We start from the raw sequence: 22,271 nt of genomic DNA on the forward strand, positions 1-22,271 counted from the left end.
CCATACCATGTCATTTTTTCAGCACAGGAAATGCTGTACAAACAACCCCATAAGCCTCCAAAATGGTGAAAGGAAATAAAATGAAGGTTTCCATTACATTATACAGTAAGTGAAATGGTACCACTGAATTAATATTACCTGAAAAAGAAAAAAGAAAAAAAAAAGCTGCAGTGGGGTAGATGATATCTAAAAATGTTTTTTTTGTTAATTTCTTTTTCCGATTTGACATACGTGCACAAAATTATCAATGTGACATACCATAAACACTGACCATGGAAATTACCTGCTGAACGAATTGAAGAACATCTCTGTGGCAGTCACCATGTTGTTATAGCTAAAGATATTTACACACCTTTAACAGGCATACACCTGCCCCAGGCTCTTGTTTTCAACATTATATTTTATCATTATTTCTGCTACGCGATTGGCTAGATTTCCATCAGTTTTGAGTATATAAGGCAGTCCTGACAAGAAGGTTAGCATTAATCTAGGTAAGGGACAAATCCTTCCAATTCAGTAGATATACCCCAACAACATGGGTGAGAAGATTTACCTCCTTCTCCTGCTATTTGTAGCAGAACTTGTGACAAGTGTACCTCTATCTCCAGCATTGCAAGTAAGTTAACCTCTTGTGTCCATATTAGAAAATGATCTCATATGTTCTTCAACTTTTATTAAATTCCCATTGTCTACTTTACTCGTTGAATAAACAACATTGTAAATACAATAGAATAATCTAAATTTTTTTGCCTATAACTAACAGATACACAGGCAGCAAGAAGAGTTTGCCCTTTATTGGCAATGACGAGACATTCAGGATACATGAAACAATATTAAAGCAAATTTTAACATTCTAATAACATAATTTTTATGCAGTTGAGATGTGTATATTTGAGTTATTATCTGTTTTATTTGAGTTTTAGAAAAGGATCTCTAATTCTTTCCTTCACTTTAAGTGAGCAGAATTCTTGGGCGTCACAGCTTCTTTTATCTATGAAAAATCTCAACCATTAAATGAAAAGAAAATAGAATTTACAGTTTAGAGACACTTTTAGCGCTCACACCCTTTTTGTGAGACAGATTAAAGCTAACTATAAACTTCAGATAGCTGTAAGCCAGGGTGTAGCTTTCATATTTAAACATTTTATTTAACCATGCCATTGCTTGAACACTGGTATAATAAAAATCTGTCAGGGGGTAACAGGGGTACAAAGACGGCAGACACAGGGAACTTCATTAGGCCCTTGGCTGCTATGGAAACCTGTCAGCACCCCACAATCCTATCCATCCTCTGTTTAATTACTCAAATGCTGCATTCACTTTTGACAATGGCATCGGAGGGTTAGATGGCCAATATCTACATAGTGGTAATGCTGTTTATGTATGATAAAGAGCACCAAAGGGCATAACTATGGATGACAGGGTACCATAATTCTGGAGGGTATAGGCAGAGAGGCATTCTTTCCAGACATGCTGCACAATAGTGCAATCTTTTAATTATCTGGGACCACAATAGAGCATTACAGGATATACTGCATTTATCAGACCTAATGTGCAATAATGTGCACAAACTGAGGCCTGTCATCTGTACACTCATTTCCTCTCATTATGACAATATCAGCTATTATCTATGTTACTCAGAAGAATATCTTCAGTGTAAGATATTTTGTAAAAGAAATTATGATCAGAGCTACAAGTCTAAAAATGGTGAGCAACACTTCTGTATGTGTAGGTTCAGGCTCTGATTAGTGAAGCAGCAAAGCAGAAAGAAGCCTACTGACTGTTGCTCCACCAATGAGTGCTGGCACTGCAGAGGGCAAAGATGTACATTACTCCTCTCCTGCGTTCTCAGTCCATCCTTGAGCCTCGTGCCCTTGCCATCTATGCTTCCACACCATGCTGTGTCCCTCCTCTCTAAAAAAAATTAAATAAAGTAGGCATTTTTGTTAATATGCATCAGAAAGCAGAGGGAGTGGCCTGAATAAACAATAAAGTATGTTTTCCCTCGTCTTTTGCTGCCAAACCCTACAAATTGCAATTTTAAGCATCGAACCTTCAGTGCCTACTGGCAAATATAAGCCTGAATATGCTTTTTTATCTTCCTACTTTATTGAAGACATTTCCTTACAATAAATAAACAGTCCATAATGAGAATTGCAATATGTCAAAATCCACAATGTAATAAGTATCAAAGAAATGTTGGTAGCTAAATTATTTTCCTACATGAACAATTCTATGCATAGATTTGTTTCTATGATACATTTATTCAATGTTGCTGATGATTATATTTATTTCTTCTACAGCTTTCTGTATCTGGCTTAAATGAATATGGTAAGATATCTCTGACTGTTATCTAGGTTATTCCTCCGTGTTCATACTTCTCTTTACTCTCCCAATATCAGCCTCTGGTATACTGGATTTATGAACGCTTTAAAATAAAAAGTTATAAGAGAAAAGCATATCTTAAATGATTAATTATAATGGGATTTAATAGAGATGAGCGAACGTACTCGGTAAGGCCGATTTCGCAATCGAGCACCGCGATTTTCGAGTACTTCACTACTCGGGTGGAAAGTACTCGGGTGTGCTGTGGGTGAGCGGGGGGTTGCAGAGGGGAGTGGGGGGAGAGGGAGAGAGAGGGCTCCCCCCTGTTCCCCACTGCTACTCCCCGCTCCACCACGCCATGCCCCGCCCCACAGCGCACCCGAGTAGTGAAGTACTCGAAAATCGCGGTGCTCGATTGCGAAATCGGCCTTACCGAGTACGTTCGCTCATCTCTAGTATTTAACCTTTATAGATAATAGCTATTTGTAGTGATCTTTTACTAAGAAGGTAAAAAAAACTGCAAAAATACGTTTAGATCGGAAAAAATACATTTTCCCTTTAAGTATAATATACTATATAATAGTCAAAATCTATTAAATAGACCTTTATTAAGATGTGAACTATGTACATCTTTTTACCGGTTTACTCAATATGAGTTATTTATTAAAACTGGAGTACCTATTGAGGTGTTTGTTAGTCTGGGAGGTAGTGGATTGAAGACTGAGTTATTTAAGCCCTTACTACTAAATAAGCCAGCTATCTATGGGTATTGTTCAATGACAATTGTCTAAAAAAGAAAAGTAAACAATAGAGATGAGCAAGCATACTCGCTAAGGGCAATTGCTCGAGCGAGCATTGCCCTTAGCGAGTACCTGCCCGCTCGAGACAAAAGGTTTGGGTGCCGGCGCGGGGGAGCAGTTAGTAGTCAGCTATTTTCTGCCACTGGCACACAACAGGACCTACAGCTGTCAAAAACCGAAAACTACATGCTGCTATGGCACTCCCATGCCATTGGTCATGGAGAATAGCTCTAGTCAAAATTATCAAAATGAAGTTAATATAAACTTCTTGATCTCAATAAAGTTAATTGACAAGTCTATTAACACTCTAGCAGCAGAAATACTGCATCCAAAGTGTTTCAACCAAATGGCCCCCTGCAATCTCATCATGGGAAGGGCATTTTGGGATCCCGAATGCAGATCAGGGCATTTAAAAGGTTAACAGCTGCAATCGGCATAAATGTTGTCCGTGGTTGTTGCAGGTGGGTGTCAGCTGTCCAAGACAGCAAGCATCCACCATGTATGGAGCAGACTTGGCTCATGGGCCCACTCCATACACACATCCACACTGGAGGGCGTACATGTACATCCTCTAGTGTTAAGGGGGTAAAAGAAAGAAACTATGTAAATTTGGTACTGCTGTAATAGTATTGGACAAAAAAAAATGACACCCCCAAAATAGGAGCAATTGCATTTTGTTATCAGCTGCAGTGGAGAATTGCAGAGTTTCTCCCATTGTTATCGGTAGGAAAACCTTGCATTGCACCACATGCACCTACTACGTGCCGCGTTGCTGCTGCCGGTCCCATGGAAAACAATAGGCGATGCGAGAACATACCCAAAGATAGGACATGCTGTGATTTGTTTCCCACATCACTTGCAGTAAAAAAAATTGCTTATGTGTATGACCTCCTTCATAAGAATGGGGTTCATATTCATGCGAGATTTGTGCGTCTTGATTTTCTCACCTGTGTGAAGCTGGCCCTAAAAGGACACTACAACATTCCACTCATTAATTAGAAAAGCCCAAGCACAATGCTTGCTGTGTGTTGTAGAGGTGCCTTGGCTTCTCGACACTGGATCTGAAGATCGCGCAACCAAGTAACATTGTTGGCAGACTTTAACCATTACAATTAATATTAACTTTAGTAAATATACTTTATGAATGATACTGTTATATCTGTAGCATTATGAACTGTAGTACTAAAGATATGCACATGCAAAGTTACACACCCCATTATATACATTCTTTCATTTATAGACATAAAGGAAGCAGAAGAACCTGAAGGAATCTTTAGCAAGATTATAAAGGCAAACAAAGGTAACAGCTTATTTATAGAGTGGATATCAGTGGATATAAGTGATATATACACATTATGAACCTACTGTACTTCTCAAGCATGGGTTATAACAGGAGCTGACTGCTCAAAGACAAATGTATTCCAATAGGCCAAACGGCAGCCATTCACCCGTATAAGTACATTTTACACTTGTGCATGAACACGTCTCTGTCATCTGAGAGATATTATCTGGCACTTATTGTACTGACATACATTCTGCCTTCCAATCACGCTCTCCGTGTGGTTTTCACTTAGAACTAATGAGTTTACAATATAGGTGAGGAACACAACTGGATCTAGTGAGCCTTTGCTTTTAAAAAAGACTGTCCAGGGTCTTCCTCTAAGGGAAAGACTATCTAGAGAGTAGCCCATGTGATCAGCAGACAGGAACTGTGGGCTTTGCAGATTTTAGACTTCTGTATGGCCAATATTTAATGCACGATGTATATTACAAAGTGTATTAATATGGCCATACAGAAGTGCTTAACACCACTTGCTATCCCGGGACAACCCCTTTAAGCCACTTTATTTCAGCTATTAGTGTGGGTTCAGCATGCAGACCCCACGGATCAAAAGTTTTGACACGTGGCTATAGAAACAATCAAGAATAGATGCCAGCAGCAAACAAGGTGTTGTTTTCAAACGAGGTGTCGTATGGAGAGATGTTTTAGATATATATAGTGCGTTTTGTACGCTGGCAGTACTAGTTTGACAAAGACCTGGTGGGTCGAAATGTCGCAGCTGTCTGCCTGATTTTCTTGCTTGTGAATTGAAATAAAGTTGATCCCTTTGGGTACTGTGAACACGACACCTCGCTTGCTGCTGGCATCTATTCTTGGTTGCTCCTCTGGCTTGGGGTTCTTTTTGGATTGGGACCGTTTGGACAAGCGTGCAATATACTGCTTCGCCAAGGTTCATAACTTCTCAGAGTGCTGCTGTACTTTTTAGCTATTTGTCATTAACATGTGGCTATGATCCGTCAAAAGTTTTTTTCTTTTAAGTGCAGTTTCTCTTAAAACACTGACCCCCTAATGTATACAGGAACTTTTAATTACCATCGCATCTTATATTCATTCTAACAATATAGAGAGAACATTACCAGATTGCTGAAAACCTTGAGATAACATACTGTATCTATATGGTATTGCTTTTTTATAAAACACATAATGGAATAGGATGTAAAGCAGCATTTTACAAGTTGGTTGCTCTATTATAAAATCTATATAATAATTATCCATAAGTTGAAGGTAAAGTTCACCAATTGCTTCATCTCTCTGAGTTGCCCATAACTGTGAAAGACTTCATAACATCACATTGTAGATTAGACATCTGTTTGACATGAATAGCTGTCATATAAAGTCTATATAGATATAGCATTTATAATGGCTCTATCTTTTTAATGCAGGAAACACCATGCCTGTACATGATGGCGACATAATGATAACACCTGGACGCAGTGCTATCAACTGTGCACAATGCTTGTGGCCCAAATCTGCAGATGGGATGGTCAATGTGCCCTACAATCTTTCATCTGATTACAGTGAGGTTTTCTTAAACATTTAATACCTCAGGTGGCCATGCTAATTGTCCAACAATGCATTCATCCTATACATATTCTTTTGCCCCCAGATGATTGGCAAAGCTACTTGTTCACAATTGCCATGGCTGAATATGAATCACTTACCTGTATAAGGTTTGTGAATTGGACAGACCAAAAGGACTATATCAACATTGTCTCTGGACGAGGGTAGGTTCTATTATTCAGCCTTCATCAAGTTTGGTTAACATGCACCATGTTATGCTCTATCAAAAAAGATATAAATCAGGTAAAGCTATGGGAATTCTATCTTTGGAGTTTTATCATCTTTCAGGAATTAAAGAGTTTATAATTAAAACCCTGTTACTTGTCAAGAAGATACTTCACATGTAAATCCTGACTGTAATTATAGTAAAATCTGCTTAACTTTTTTTAATAAAAGTACCGTCCAGATCTAGAGCAACATTTTATTATGTAAGTCACCGAGGCAGAAATTCTTCAAAATAAGTATAACGGTAATCACTGATGAAGAATTAATTAAAAAACTAACTTTATTAATGAAGATTAAAATCAAATTGGACAGAACAAAACATATATCTTTAGTTGAGGTGTTAGGGAAAACCCTTTCACTTCTCTGATTCCAAGTAGGTCTCTTAACAATGACCCCACTAGTAGATATTAGGTGTCTCAATTCGCATGTACAAGTTTATAGAGTACATGGAATGACAACCTTCCTTTATTAATGTGGTATGGTCATTGAATTGAGTGGGGTTTAGCCCTCCTCCTGCTGATACACAAATTACGGGGTTACCCTCATGCTGGGTCCCCAGATCAGACAGAAGTTCCAGATAGAAGACGGGGTGTTATACATGTTGCATAGACACAGAGCTGTGCTCTGTAGGCTCAGTTGAGACCCTCCTTAGGATATAAAGGATGGAGGATTAGGTTGTGAGCACAGTGTTATTAATGCTTCTTAAATATCCCTCTATTTGAGTATGGTAAACAGCGGTTATTCACCCCTAGAGGAAAGTAAGGGGTTAAGTGTCAAGAAAGGACCGATTATAAGAGCCAATGTCTGGTATTAATCAGGGTGGGATGACTGATATCCTCCACTTAAAGTACCAGTATAGCTGTATGATGTGGGGCCCTGTTAAGATTTAGAAGGTCCAGTTAGCAAAGGGTTAAATAGTGCCATAAAAGAGTGGATAGGAGAGACCAGCGATAAATACAATAAATACAGCTCTGTGTGTATGCAACATGTATAACACCCCTTCTTCTATTTGGAACTTCTGTCTGATCTGGGGACCCAGCATGAGGGTAACCCCGTAATTTGTGTATCAGCAGGAGGAGGGCTAAAGCCCACTCAATTCAATGACCATACCACAATAATAAAGGACGGTGGTCATCCCATGTACTCTATAAACGGGTACATGCGAATTGAGACACCTAATATCTACTAGTGGGGTCATTGTTAAGAGACCTACTTGGAATCAGAGAAGTGAAAGGGTTTTCCCTAACACCTCAACTAAAGATATATGTTTTGTTCTGTCCAATTTGATTTTAATCTTCATTAATAAAGTTAGTTTTTTAATTAATTCTTCTTCAGTGATTAACATTTTATTATGGGACCAGAGGGCACAGTTATATTAACTGCTGTTCATTTTCTGTACTGATGCCCCTCCAATCTGCTGGTTCCCAGCCCTCTTTTCAGCCATCAAAGATGGTCCATGCACTCTTAATACTACCTAATCCCCACAGTGCATTAGTAATGTTAGACTACCAATGCACTAGGCCTGCTCTTTGTTTGGGCAGCGCTGCTCATGTCATCACTTCAGCTATTCAGAGAAGAGTGCACAGTGTGCATTAGATAGTTAGAAAGTTTTCATGACCATTTTGCACAACCTAAAGCAGGACCTGGAACCAGCAGACTGGATGCACATTGACAGAGAAGAACAGTATCAGGTGATAAACCCGCCTTTGATCCCAGAACAAAATCAGAGGGTCACTTTAAATGGGTTGATATATTAGGAGAACCTTGCGGATATATCTGATTAAAGTATATGTCTGTCAAATGGATCCCCTCCAGGCTGTCTCTATAAAGCACAGTGAATAGCGAATGCTAAAAGTAACGTGTGTTGGCAGACTTATTGTTACTATATTTTACATGGTCACTTATTCTATTAAATTACATCTTGTACTACCTTCTCTATAGAGGTCTCAATGTGTCATATTTAGTAACATAATATGTCTGTGATAAACACACACTTGTAGCAATATAATAATATTGAAACAATCAGCTTATAGTGCTATAAAATGGATTATCCTATGTACTGGATGATATTAATCAGAATATCAGTAATTACTTTAGATATTTTATCTACTTTAATATCAGGTTTATTCTTCATCATTCATTTGACCACTCTCTTGATAGGAGTATCAATAATACTTAAAGGGGTGGTCTCGCGAAACAAAGTGGGGGTATACACTTCCGTATGGCCATATTAATGCACTTTGTAATATACATCGTGCATTAAATATGAGCCATACAGAAGTTATTCCACTTACCTGCTCCGTTGCTAGCGTCCTCGTCTCCATGGTTCCGTCTAAATTCGCTGGCAGCTTGCTTTTTTAGACGCGCTTGCGCAGTCCGGTCTTCTCCATTCAGCACGAGCCGCTTCAGTGTGCTCCCCGCTACAGCTCTTCTGCGCATGCGCAGATGAGCTGTCACTGCTCGGGAGCGCGCTGGAGCGGCCATTCTGTACCTTCCTCTGTTAGAGGAAGGTGCAGAGCTGCCGAGCTGCCGGAGAAGCCGGAGAAGCCGCCCAGCTGTCCTGCCGTCCAGCTGTCCAGGTAAGTGATGGGCCGGGGGGGCTGTCGCTGCGCCGGGGGGGGGCTGCCGCTGCGATGGGGGGGCTGCCGCTGCGATGGGGGGGCTGCCGCCAGGCCGGGGGGGGGCTGCCACTGCGATGGGGGGGCTGCCGCTGCGATGGGGGGGCTGCCGCTAGGCCGGGGGGGGCTGCCGCTAGGCCGGGGGTGATGTTCACTGACAGGTGAAGGCCCCGGAGCCCAGCGCTGGGCTCCGGGGCCTTCACCTGGGCTGAGGGTCTAGCGCTGGGGAGCCGGGAGCGTAGCGCTGGGGAGCCGGGGGCTAGCGCCGGTTACCTGCTGCCTGGCGGTGCGGGGCGTCTGGTCGGCGGCTGCGAGGCGTCTGGTCGGCGGCTGCGGGGCGTCCGGTTGCCATGGAGACACAGCTGGCAGCGTCTCGGGAGCGCGCACGTCGGGCTGCAGCGAGCGACGGGGAAAGAGCCGGCGGCCATCTTGGGGAAACTTTTATAAGTTACTGAAACGCTGGAACGGTAAGTACGAACCAGCTAGAAAAGTAATTTACAGGGGTAATTAGTAATGTATGTTTAATTAGGGGGACTGGGCAAAAAAAAAAAAATCACTGCTTCCTCGAGACATCTCCTTTAATGATAAGGCCTTATTGTCTATATATTCAGGTGTTCAGGATATGTGGGACGCGTTGGTGGAGGTCAGTCAGTTTCAGTAAGTACAGCTGGTTGTATGAATTTTGGAATTATACAACATGAGCTAAACCATGCCCTGGGGTTCTACCATGAACATATGAGGAGTGACCGTGATGACTATATCAACATCATGTACCAGTATATATCACCAGGTAATGTGTAACTCATATATTTGATGTCGTTGTCTTTATAATAATTAGTCTAATAGAAATGATTTACTTGATAGGGGACACAGCAAATTTTAATAAATTGGACACCAATAACCTAGGTCTGGAGTATGACTACGGATCAGTAATGCATTATGACAAGTAAGTTCATTGATTATTGACAGCAGTGATAATGTGATTAGTAAAACCCAAAACAATTATAAAAATGTGAAATATTATGCCCTATTATTCTATCACGATCTCAAGATTCCTCCTTTTTGTCGCTTGTATCCAACAGGTGGGCATTCAGTAACACTTCAGGACAACCCACTATTGTACCAAAACCTGACCCAAATGTCGAAATTGGACAAAGATATGGACTGAGTGTTCTAGATGTTTCTAAGATCAACAAATTGTATCAATGTGGTAAGTTTTTGCAGGTGTATACTGAAGTATTCAAAAAGTTGTAGCTAAAAATTATCACATCCCTACAACAGCCATAATGGCCTAATAAGGATATTTTCCTTACATACACACATTCAATGTATCAATTATTTTCTCTTTTAGATGTTTGTTCAAATTTACTTTATGATAACAATGGAACTCTGACTTCAGCCAATTACCCATCAGCCTACTCCAATAATGCAAACTGTGTTTGGTTGATCAGAACACAATCAAATCAGGTAAAGTAATGAAGACGCAGAACTACTGATATAGAAATAAAGTGCTTTCTTTTTTTACATGGAACATTTTCTCTGTCAAAATTCAATGTCTAGCATACAGTGCTACGAATTAGTATTTGTCCCTCGCCAAATTTCTTCTATTACTTTTAATTTGTCACATTTAAATGCTTCAGATTATCCAACTAATTTTAATATAAAAGACAAAATGAATAAACACAAAAAGCAGCTTTTAAATGATCATTCTATTTATCCAAGATAAAGATGTATTCAGAACAAGTATCACTCATGTAAATTGAGTAAGTAATTGCACCCATAAACCTAATAACTGGTTGGGTTGTGCCACTCTTGGTAGTAACAGCTGCCATTACTTGTTTGTAATAACTTGTGATGAGTCTTTTAAACTGCTGCTGAGGAATTTTAACTCACCCTTTTTTGCAGAATTGTTTGTAGTTGGCTTTATTGGAGGGTTTTTTTTAGCACGAATTGCCCGTTTAAAGGAGTCACCCAGGTATAAAATGGAAATTCTGAAAATACTGAAATCCAGGAGGTACAGCTAAATATAGAAAATAGAAAAATTGAAATCAGCTGACCTGCACCTGACACTAACCTAGAATCTAAGTAGCCCTGGGTAGATCCAATTTCAAAACATTACATTTCTTCCAGCACTCAAAAAAAGTTAAAAACAAAACCTTTATTATAGCAGCCTAAAAACTCACCCTTCTACAGTAAACAGCAGCAGGCTTTTGCCTACAATTTCCATAATTCAAAGAGCTTGTGTCCCACTCAGTACTGTAGCTCCACCCACAGCTTGCAGATCCTGCAGGTGACTAGTATCAGCCTCCCTCTAACTGAAAATGCCAGAGAAAGCCTGCAGAAGCAGGCAGACAGGACCTTCCAGCATCCTGAACAGCACATGAGCAATGGAGTGCTGTTGTCCTCCCATCCTGCACTGGTCACAGCACCTAAAAACCATTTAGAGGTGCACTTGCTTATTTATTTCAGTTTAATATTCTGCTGCATAACCCAACTGTGCTTAACTTTAGGTGGAAAACTGATTTTGTAATATAGAGCAGAATTAACAGTTCCACCAGGTTTTACAGGTCCTATAAAACCATCACACTATCACCAACAGTTTGATTGTTGGTATGATATTCTTATTGTGGAATGTTGTTTTAGCTTTATAGTACATGTTACAGGATTAGAGAAGAGCGAGCACCAAAATGCTCGGGTGCTCGTTACTCGAGCCAAGCTTTTTGTAATGCTCGAGAGCTCATTTCGAGTAATGAACCCGATTGAAGTCAATAGGAGACTCGAGCATTTTTTCAAGTGACCTATGCTCCGGGAGGAGCGTGCATTGTTTTCAATGGAGCTGCGGCTGCTGCCAGTGGCTCCATTGAAAACAATGGTCTGCCGGCACCCCTAAAATGCTTTTCATGGAAGGGCTTTACATAAAAGCCCTTCCCTGAAAAAAAAATTGTCTTGGGGATCTTTCAGATTCTATTTGGCATATTCAAGACAAGCTTTTATGTTCTTTCACTCCACTCAACTCTACCATGGATGTCATTTGTGCCCTATGTCGTCTTGTGGAATCATGTGCATTGACCATGAATTAGGCTAGTGAGGCCCACAGGGCTTTATATGTATGTCTAAGTTCTTATATGACCTCCTTTTGTGCCACTGTGCATGCAGAGAAAACTGCAAATCAGCACCTGAAAGGAGGTAGTGGGGTAGTGTGCATAAACGTTGTTTAATTCATCTCCAGTTCAGTCCTGCACAGTTTCAAAACTCAGATTTGCAAAACCACTAAACTGATCAGCGTAAGCCTCCTTTCACATGGACGTCGTTTTCATGCATAAGAGGCGTGTGAAAACATTGCGTCTATTAGAACCAATGGTTTTCTATAGAAACGTTCAGATAAAGAAACTTTAGACGCGCAAAAAATTCTCATCTATCAAAAATAGGACATGCGCGGCTACAATGCATGCATCTAAGGTCTTTGTTGTGTAAAGAGATAGGACCTGATCTATCTTTAGTGCGTGATGCGTAGGAGTCTCCATAGATTCCTATGGGAGCCGGAGTTTAGCTGTATCCGATGCTCCGAAAAGAATATTACAAGTACATTAGGAGGATTTATGCCAAACGAGGGACAATTACACTTTGCTTCTGCGAACCAAATCCTAAATGTCCTGCTGTAAGCTGTGGGGAATTCCTTCAGTCCTGCTGCTGGGCCATTCCCCAGCAGTGGGGAGCTGCAGGAAATTCCTGTCGCCAGCATCGGGTACCCTAAGCGATTTCCCTATAGCAGGGAGAGACAGGGGGGCAGGATTAGAGAGCTTCCCCAAGAAGGAGCTAGACTCTAGCCCTACCCCCTCTCTCCTTGGTATGGGGAATCCCTGTAAGAAGCCCTCTAGTCTAGCCCTCTCTCTAGGCCCACCCCCTTTTCTGCCTTATGGAGATATCCCTTGGTGATCCCGTGTAGCCCCTCACCCCAGCCCCACTCACTGCTATGGGAATATCCCATGGGGATCCCCATAGCGGGAAGAGAGAGAGCGGGTCTATGGGGGATTAACCCATAGCAGAGAGAGAGAGCGGGGCTATGAGTTAATTCACCATAGCCCCGCTCTCTCTCCCCCTGCTATGGGGAAATCTCGAAGCCCTGCAGAGATTCATCTCTCTTTCTTCCTGGAGCAGCTGCACTTTTTTTTAGGCAACATGCTCTCCAGTGAATCTGCGATTTTCATGCACGGATCTTCTTCGAATAAAATACTGCCTGTTCGGTGATTTTTAGTGCAGTATAGGCACGATTTTTTTTTACACACCTATTCTGCACTAAAACCACACCTATCTGAATGAGGCTTCAGTGACATACTGCTGAAATCAGTGTGCCTCTTGTCTCCTGCTACCCACAGCCCTGGCAGCTAATGGGACCTGAGAGGTTTCCTATAATGTCACCCTTTTCCTGAGATCTGAGTGTTTGCAGTGGAGGTGACCAGCTAGAGACAAACAACCAGATAGAGGTTAAAGTGAGTTTATCTGGAACTCACAAAAGCCTAAAAGATGGGAATCTTGCAGTAAGTGCAGCTGGTTGCAATTCAGTTGTGGATAAGAGGCTAGTACAAAAAGGAACTGAATGCCACTGTAACACATAGATTCTACTGTTACTAGGACTGTTTAGTCAACACTATCATGGCATTGCACCATGGACATATGTACAATCATTTATGTTAATTATTAAATTTTGTGGGTGGTTCATTCAACTGATTTAGCATCTATTGTTTTCATTACTTTTAGGTTACTTTGAACTTTGTTGCCTTTGATGTCCAGTCAACTCCAAATTGTATGTCTGACTATATCAGGATTTATGATGGTCCCACTAAGAATTATCCCCTGATTTTGGACAGAACCTGTGGGTCTGGGTTGGCACCTCCAATTATTGCATCCACTAGCCAATTACTGGTGGAGTTCTCCAGTGATAGCAGTGTCACTGGGGCTGGCTTCAAAGCTTTATACAGCACAGGTACAGTATTACATTCTACTTCTTAAATTATAATTTACCATAGAGATATATTTTTTTTTAATTTCAGTAGTTAAAGAGGCTTTCAATGGTTTAAAAGTAATAATATTACAAGTTATAACCCCCACTGATCTATTGTTAATGATTTATTCTGAGGATAAGCCATGAATAGTTTACAACAGAACAATTCCCTTAAGGAAGATGATGGCCAACCAAAATACATTTTAAAATAAATTACGTATGTGTTTAATGCATTTTATTCACTACATTGAAATTTCTTTTCTACAGTGATATGTGGAGGAACTTACTTCACACCCCAAAGAAATGTATCTTCCCCGAATTACCCCAATAACTATGGCCCAAACATGAATTGTATCTACACAATTACAGGTCCTGTTGGAAAGAGGGTGAGGCTTTTTTTTTTAGTTTGTCTTCACGTTTTGCCTGTTTACCCCTGAAACTGATATCAGGTCCTACCAGTCGATAGCTTCTTTATGGTTAAAACTGAAATGGAACACATTCTGAAAAAAATTGATTAAATAATTAAATTGCTGGATAAATAGGTATCTCCTGGTCATTTTATATGGACTGATAAATCATTCAGTGTAAATGCAAGCATAAATGTTTTTGTTGTTCAGTCTATGCTGCATAAAAATGAAATGATTAATCGTCAACTGTCTGTTTTGTGTAAAGGAGGTAAGGCATGCTGTAACAATCCTCAACCAACTCTGCCTCCATTCATTAGCGATGATTGCTCCTGTGTAAACGCCCATTTACACCAGCAGATGATCGCTCAAAGATTGTTCAAACAACAGTTTGAGTGACAGCTTTGAGCGATCATTTTGCATAAACTATTAAGTAGCTACTCAGCTACTTAATAGCAATTAAGTGTGCAAATGACACCTTAGCTGAATGGAGTTAATAGCCCGAGGGCTATTATCTGTGCTCAGATCCTTTGTTCTCCCAGGGGAAACAATGCTATCAGCACTCCCCATGGAGAACTACTGATAAGGCTGAATGCCGATTTTTAGGTTGGACTGAATTTAATGTTTAGCTAGCAGTGCCCGAAAAGCGCATGATGGGCGCACGTTTAGATGCACCGATTATCACTAAAACGATCGCCGATTAGCGATTTTTTTTAAAGTGATCATCGGCTGGTGTAAATGGGCCTTTAGAGTAGCTATCTGTCTATCTATCTGTGTGTCTGTCTCTCTGTCTGTGTAAAGTAATTTGACCAGTCAATTCAATATTATCATTTGTTAGACAGTGCCAAGTTAAAAATTGATGCATGAATTATCCACATGATTCTCCACAACATACACAATGTAATATTATCATACATGCTGCACATCTTATTGATTATTTACACAGAATATAATTGAGTAATTTAATGTAATGTACCAAAATAGTGTTATAATAACATTACCATGTATGATTTTGATCTCTACAGGTTTCCTTGACTTTTATTGAATTTCATGTGGAGTGGTATTATGGCTGCATGAATGATGGTTTAAGTATCACGGATGGTGTCAATCAACAAGGTCCATTTTGTGGTGAAGTTGCCCCTCAGTTTATCTCTGCTGGAAATTCCATTCAGCTGACATTTACTAGTGATGGCAGCATTGAACTGAAAGGGTTCCTAGCGGAATATACCTTCAGTAAGTACTACAGTCTCATCTTGATATACTGTATTCCTCAAATAGCACATACTTGCAGATAGATTGTGGCAGTGCAGTTAAGTATTTATTAATAATTTTATCATCCAGAATGCAGTTTAATATGGCATATAGTATAAGCTTTCTCACATATGTATATGCAGAAGTAATTTAAAGGATTGTTCACTTTGGACAATTTATTTTTGAAAAAGGTCCCTTTATAATAAGCAGATCATAACGTGTCCCCCTCATAGAATACATAGCAATCAGCTATAATCCGTGAGGAAATTTGTCAATAAGTGTCCAATCTCAGGGGAAAAATATATCACATAGGACTTGACTGAAATCAATTTATTGACTGTGTACTGTACGACAGACAGATATGCCAAAATTAGAGATACATTTTGTAACTGCTTTGAACTCAGTCCATAAAATGAGGGTCATCGCCTTTTTTACAATATCTCGGAATTCTCTACTAGCGAGGAGAAAGATTTGTTTGCTAAAAAAGACAACTTCTTTAAAATAGGTGGTCCCCTTTGGACAATCATTTTTTATTAGATGGGAATGTTAACAATATGTTCATTATACTGTGACCTACTGCGGGACTTCCAGGAATTATCTGCCATCTATGAGGTTATACAGCAAGATGTTGTCAACTACTGGATAGCGCCACCACTGTGGAAATGAAGCATTGCATAGTTCTGATTGAAATCAAAAGGCTGTCATTATAAAGCTCTGGGTCATCCAGACAAGTGATGTTCTATGTAGTTTTTCTCCACTCTGGCTAAAATACATAGTTCTGCATGAGTCCACCCTCTTCTATCTTAGAGTTTTTTTTATAAGGTAAAATTAATTAGATATTAAGACTTATGAAAAATCCATTCTAATATAAAATAGTTTACATGTTTTTGCATAATTGATTAGTACTTCATTGCACTTTCATTAAAAATGACAAGGGGAAGCTTGCAATGAAATGGTCAGATCTTTTTTTGCAAAGAAATGTATTTACTAGAACTTAGTGGCATCTAAAATTCAAACTATAAACAAAATAATTACTAACATATCAGGATAAACATAGTGAAAAAGGCATAATCCTATCCCCATAATGCATTAGAAGTGATACACTGGCCAAGCTGCCCCTCAACTCCAGTTCCACCCTCTCCACTATGCTATCCTTTTAATGAACACACATGTTAGTGGTCCGTTAGAAGCCCAACACAGGTCAGCTGTCGAATTAGAACCGGACACTTGCTCTAATAGCAAGGACAGAAAAGACCTTTGATTCCCACTATTTACCCTTGGTCAGTGCAACCACAGCATGTAGAAGGCAGACAGAAGAAGGAGGCTTATTTTGTCACCCATCAAGACCCCTGCAATGTGAGTGCAGGGTCCCAATGGATTGCTATGGCACATGGAGTCTTGACTATAGCCTCTGGGTCTGCCAGATATGTTGCCCTATGAGGCACAGTCTCACACCTTTCCCCTTTTACTATGTTAAAAAAAATATATATGTATATATCATATGTGGTATTGCTGTGTTTGCAATGACAAAGAGAAAAAAGTTTGTACATTGGTTAACTCACACTGTGCGCACCATGAAAAAATGGTGAAAATAGTTAATTTTGCTTATTAAGCCTTACAAAAATAGAGTAGTGCAGTGAAATTAAGTTATTAACCCCTTAATGACGGCCCTATAGTGTTTTTACGTGTATGGAGGGAGATAGCACCGCTGTCTCCCTCCATACAGCACAAGCGTCAGCTGTTTATTACAGCTAACACCAGCGGGCAATAGCCACATTCGGCAGTTCGTCCAATTGCGGCTATTAACCCTTTAAATGCCACTGTCAATGCTGGTGAGATCGGGGGAGCCGTACAGGCGTCATGGCAGCAGGGGGCCTTCTAAAACGCCGCATGGCTGCCTTAGCAGACTGCCTATCAAGCATCCCTGTGGGGTGGCTTGATAGACTGCCTGCCAAAAAGCAGTATGACGTAATGCTAAAGCAATACGTCATACTGCAGGTGCGATCAAATCATCGCTGGTTTGTAGTCCTCTAGGAGGACTAAAAGAAAGTGTAAAAATAAGATAAATAACGTTTTAGTAATTATTAAATTTTAAAAAAGTAATAAAAGTAAAAAAAAAAACACCCTTTTGCCATATTTGCAATAAAAAAATAAAAATAATAAACTAAAAATATGTGTTTGGTATTGTTGCATCCGTAAAAGTCTGATCTAGCAAAGTAATGTATTATTTACCCTGCACGGTGAACGTCGTCCGAAAAAAAAAAAAAAAACGCCACAAATGCACTTTTTTGGTCACCCGTTTTCCGAGAAAAAATGTAATAAAAAGCGATCAAAAAGTCAATTGTATGCGAAAATGGTACCAACGGAAATGACAGGACATACCGCACAAACTAAGCCCTCACATAACTATGGCGACAGAAAAATAAGAGTTATTGTGCGCAGAAAATGGACACAGAAAATGATTTTTAAAAATTAAATATGTTAAAAAAAAAATACAATTAGTACAACAAAAAAACTATATATGTTTAGTATCATAGTAATTGTGCTGACCCATAGAATAAAGTTATTAGGTCATTTTTGTTGCAGTTTGTGCGCCGTAGAAACAGGACGCACCGAAAGACGGTGGAATATCGGTTTTTTCCCCATTTCTCTCTGCTTAGAATTTTTTAAACATTTTTCAGTAAATTATACAATACGATATATAGTTCCATTAAAAAATACAACTCGTCCCGCAAAAAACAAGCCCTCATACAGCGACGTCGATGGATAAATAAAGGAGCTACGATTTTTTAAAAGGGAGGAGGAAAAAACGAAAATGGAAAAAAGCTCCGTCACTAAGGGGTTAATTAAAGGGTTATTCCAAGCAAAATGTAATATTTCACATACAAGACACTTTACAATATACTTACCCTATGAAGATGCAGCTGTTTGTTTCCCTGCCGTGCCAATCACATGACCCAAGAAGAAGCATAATAAGGCCTTCTGCTGACATCTGGACCTTTGTGATCATGTGCACAGAGGTCGGACTCTCAGCAAACTTTGAGCTTCACACCTGTAGCAACGTCTTCTCTGATGTTAGCTCTAGAGAAGCAGGAAGGCTTTTCACAATCTGGCCATGCGCAGTCAGAACACAGGGTCGAACAGACTGCGCATGTCCAGTGATACGCCCTTTATTACCCAGCACTTGGAGAGCAATGAAGGGTGTCTCATATGCGCATATGCCAAAAATATCAGCTAGAGGCTACAAGTGACTGCCAGTCCTCCCTGCGAAGCCAAAGAGACGTGGTGAAGTAGGGGATGTGCTGCTTTTGCAAGTGGGCCTCTGGGAAGGAGGGGGTGTGCCGATCTGGGAAGGAGAGGGTGTGGAGCTCTGGAGAGGAGGGGGCATGTCTCTTGCCAGTGTGTACACTGTGGGCGTGTCTAGTAATGGCAGCCTGAGGGCTCATTGGAACTGAAGAGGCAAGCAGGAGGAAGTGACTTTGCTGAGGTTGGGCATGTAAACAAACAAGCATCAGGCTGCAGGATCAAGAGATAGCAGAAATGCATGAAAAACCAAGTTAAAAGGTATTAGGAGGTGTTTATTGAGTTGATTGCTGTCCAAGAATAGGCTTAGATAAAAAGTCACTTTGTGACAGAAAGACCCCTTTTTATTTTATAATCCAAAATACAGTTTAATATGACACATAGAATGACACATAGAATGACACATAGAATTAGCTTTCTTAAATATCTATTTGCAGTAGTCATTAAAGGGATTGTTCACTTTTGATAATCTATTTTTAGTGAAAGGACCCTTGACAATAAGCAAATCACAACATGTCTCCCTGTTGCCATACATAATGAACAGCTATAAACTGGTCAATAAGTGTTCAATTTCCTTTCAAAACCATCACAGGGGAAATCGTAACTCTTATTTATCCATCAACGTTGCTGTATGAAAGCTTGTTTTTTGTGGGCCGAGTTATTTAACCTATTTAACCTCTTAATGACGGCCCTATAGTGTTTTTAAGTCCTGCCATTGCAGGACGTGTATGGAGGGAGATTGCACTGCTATCCCCCTCCATACAGAGCGGGTCTCAGCTGTTTCCTACAGCTGATACCTGCGGGCAACTGCCCTAATATGCCACACATATAGTCGATTGAGACTGTTAACCCTTTAAATGCCACTGTCAATGAGATTGGGGGGACTGTGCGGGTGTCATGGCAGCTAGGGGCTTTCTGAAAGTGGGGTGGCTTGATAGACTGGCTGTCAGAATGCAGTATGATGTAATGCTATCAAAGCATCGCATGTTGTGTCCCCCCATGGACTAAAAGAAAATGTAAAAATAAAAGCAATAAAGTTTGTCTAATTATTAAAAAAAAAAGTATTAAAAGTTCACAAAAAAAATCCTTTTGCCGTATTTTCAATAAAAGAATCTAAATAATAAGGCAAAAATACATATTTGGTATCACCGTGCCAGTAAAAGTCCGATCTATCAAGGTAACGCATTACCCTGCATGGTGAACTTCGTCCGAAAAAAGAATTAAAGAACGCCAGAAATGTAAAGAACGCCAGAAATGAGCTTTTTTAGTCAACTTTTTTCCAAGGAAAAATGTGATAAAAAGTGATCAAAAAGTGGTATATATTAAAAAATGGTACCAACAGAAATGACAGGACGTCCCACAAAAAAATGAGCCCCCTTTCAAATATGTTGACAAAAAATAAAAAAGTTAACAGAAAATAATTTAAAAAAATTAAATATCTTAAAAAAATACAAGTACAGAAAAATAGTATATATAAGCTTGGCATCGTGTCATTTTTGTTGCAGTTTGTGCGCTGTAGAAACAGGACTCACCCAATGGGACCAAAGCTTCTGCAGCCCCATTGAAAGCAACCGGCTGCCGTCAGGCCCTGCAGTGATTTTCAGGAAAGGGCTTTAAATATAAGTCCTTCCCTAAAAATCATCCCTAGAATGTGTTAAAAAAATGTATATCTATCTATCTAATATATATATATATATGTATAAAATCACCACTCCGACTTCAGTCGAGTCTTCTCCCTGAACTGCTCTAAATCTCTTTCAGCTGGGGGGAGGGGGGGATTTAAAATCCCCGCCTGCTGAAAGGGCTGTATCTGATTGGCTGAGCGCTCATCCAATCACAGGCAGCGCTTGGCCATTCATTAAATTCAGTGAATCACCCAGCGCTGCCTATGATTGGCTGAGTGCTGTGACCAATGACAGGCAGCACTTAGCTGTCATTCAATAAAAGGTAACATTTTCAAATAGGTAAATTGGTTAACATCTACACTCCAAAAAAATATTTAAAGGAATCTTTGGGGCTTAATACAAATAAATAGCTCACACATAAATTACTGACATCCTTATTTGGCAAAAAGGTAAATGTAATCCAGTTGATACTAAATCCAGAAAAGCATCCAAATTAGTTTATATCCTTGGACATATTTTGTTGTTAAATACACCTTTATTTGTTTCTTTCTTCAGTTTAACTGGAGCTCAGCACACCGGAATGGAATTTAATTCAGTGCATTCAGGAAATGACTTGAAATAATAACAGAAGATAAGCTAAATCTCTAAACTTTTTGACTTTAGAAAATTGTATTTAATCAGTCTATAGACTAAGAAATTATTTTACTCTTTTTCTCTCTTATACTCTTGCCTTGTTTGCAAAAAATAAAGCTCCTATTGCAGCATCTCATGTTTCATTTTTAATTATTTTGCATATATAAATTTGTGCGTGTGTTTGTGTGTACATAATCATTTGAATGAGTGATAATATCAAAGCATGTGATAGTGCCTGCTATGTCAATGCCACCCAGCCAATGAAGACTATGGTCAAATGGCACAAGATATACAGTAACTTCTAATAAAAGAGCTCATATAGATTACACTGGCCAACAAAAAATATATTTTGGAATGTTACTAGGGGACGTTATCAGCAGTATTCATTATTTTTATGTTAAAGACAAAATAATGGAAGTCGCCAGGTTTTCGCCCACAGTCCCTCACCAATTTAAAAAAAACAACTACTATTTGCAGACCTCTCCGCAACAACTCTTTTATGCTGGAGGGCATTTGCATTAAGCATCAAAGTCCTAAGACAGCAAGCTATCACATATAAGTGAGGTTTTCCAGTAAAACTAATCTTGACTAAAAATGGTTCTAAATTTGGTGCACAGACCCTAGAATAAGCGTTACAACTTTGGAAAGGTTTAACCTTATACCGCAGGGAACTCCTGAACCAAACCAGTAAAGAATCTTCCCCATTCTCTATTAAAAATGAGTCCAAATTTTTCATAACAAACATTGTAATAAGTGATTTCCTGCTTCTCTATTACAATATATTGAGGTCACATCTTTTATTCACAATATAGCATACTATCTTATGCCTTTACTTGGGGTGTTTGCTCTGTAATTTGCTGAACCCGGCACGTTTTCTTCTTATACTGAGAATTAGTAAACCCAGCTTCCCCATGAGGACTGTGGTAATTTACATACCGCTTACCATTTTACTTGTTACTTTAATGTTCCTTGTAATTTTTTTTTTTTTTTCAAAATATTTTTTATTTAGTTTTAAGGCAATACATGGTACTTAAATGTATGAAGATGCATTTTACATTTGCGTAGTCAATAAGAAAGAACAAGTTGCAATTCTCTATAGACATTAGTATTAGCCAAATAAACTTGCAATCTTTACGACAAAGATCAAACTTGCAAAACTTCAAACATGAGTTTTGTAGGAGCT

At 39.5% G+C, this 22,271-nt stretch overlaps 1 protein-coding gene across 1 annotated transcript; it reads left to right on the top strand.

Annotated features, from left to right (window-relative positions):
• The first annotated feature begins 501 nt into the window (after positions 1-501).
• On the top strand, positions 502-21,203 carry LOC136631581 (embryonic protein UVS.2-like). Its single transcript, XM_066605863.1, has 13 exons — positions 502-616; positions 2,304-2,331; positions 4,366-4,425; positions 5,850-5,984; positions 6,074-6,191; positions 9,482-9,660; positions 9,735-9,816; positions 9,953-10,080; positions 10,222-10,337; positions 13,629-13,854; positions 14,140-14,258; positions 15,302-15,509; positions 21,011-21,203. The coding sequence occupies exons 1-13, from the start codon at positions 536-538 to the stop codon at positions 21,013-21,015; spliced, it is 1,485 nt and encodes a 494-aa protein (XP_066461960.1). The 5' UTR covers positions 502-535; the 3' UTR covers positions 21,016-21,203.
• The last annotated feature ends 1,068 nt before the right edge of the window (positions 21,204-22,271 follow it).

This window comes from Eleutherodactylus coqui, chromosome 6 (assembly GCF_035609145.1).
Source record: "Eleutherodactylus coqui strain aEleCoq1 chromosome 6, aEleCoq1.hap1, whole genome shotgun sequence".
Taxonomy (NCBI): Eukaryota; Metazoa; Chordata; class Amphibia; order Anura; family Eleutherodactylidae; genus Eleutherodactylus; species Eleutherodactylus coqui.

Bases quoted from the DNA above. Each gene is read 5' to 3' on its own strand.
- LOC136631581 (XM_066605863.1), top strand. From the start codon at position 536: ATGGGTGAGAAGATTTACCTCCTTCTCCTGCTATTTGTAGCAGAACTT. The intron at 2,332-4,365 runs GTAAGATATCTC...TTTCATTTATAG, and splicing joins ATCTGGCTTAAATGAATATG to ACATAAAGGAAGCAGAAGAA. The intron at 9,817-9,952 runs GTAAGTTCATTG...TGTATCCAACAG, and splicing joins TCAGTAATGCATTATGACAA to GTGGGCATTCAGTAACACTT.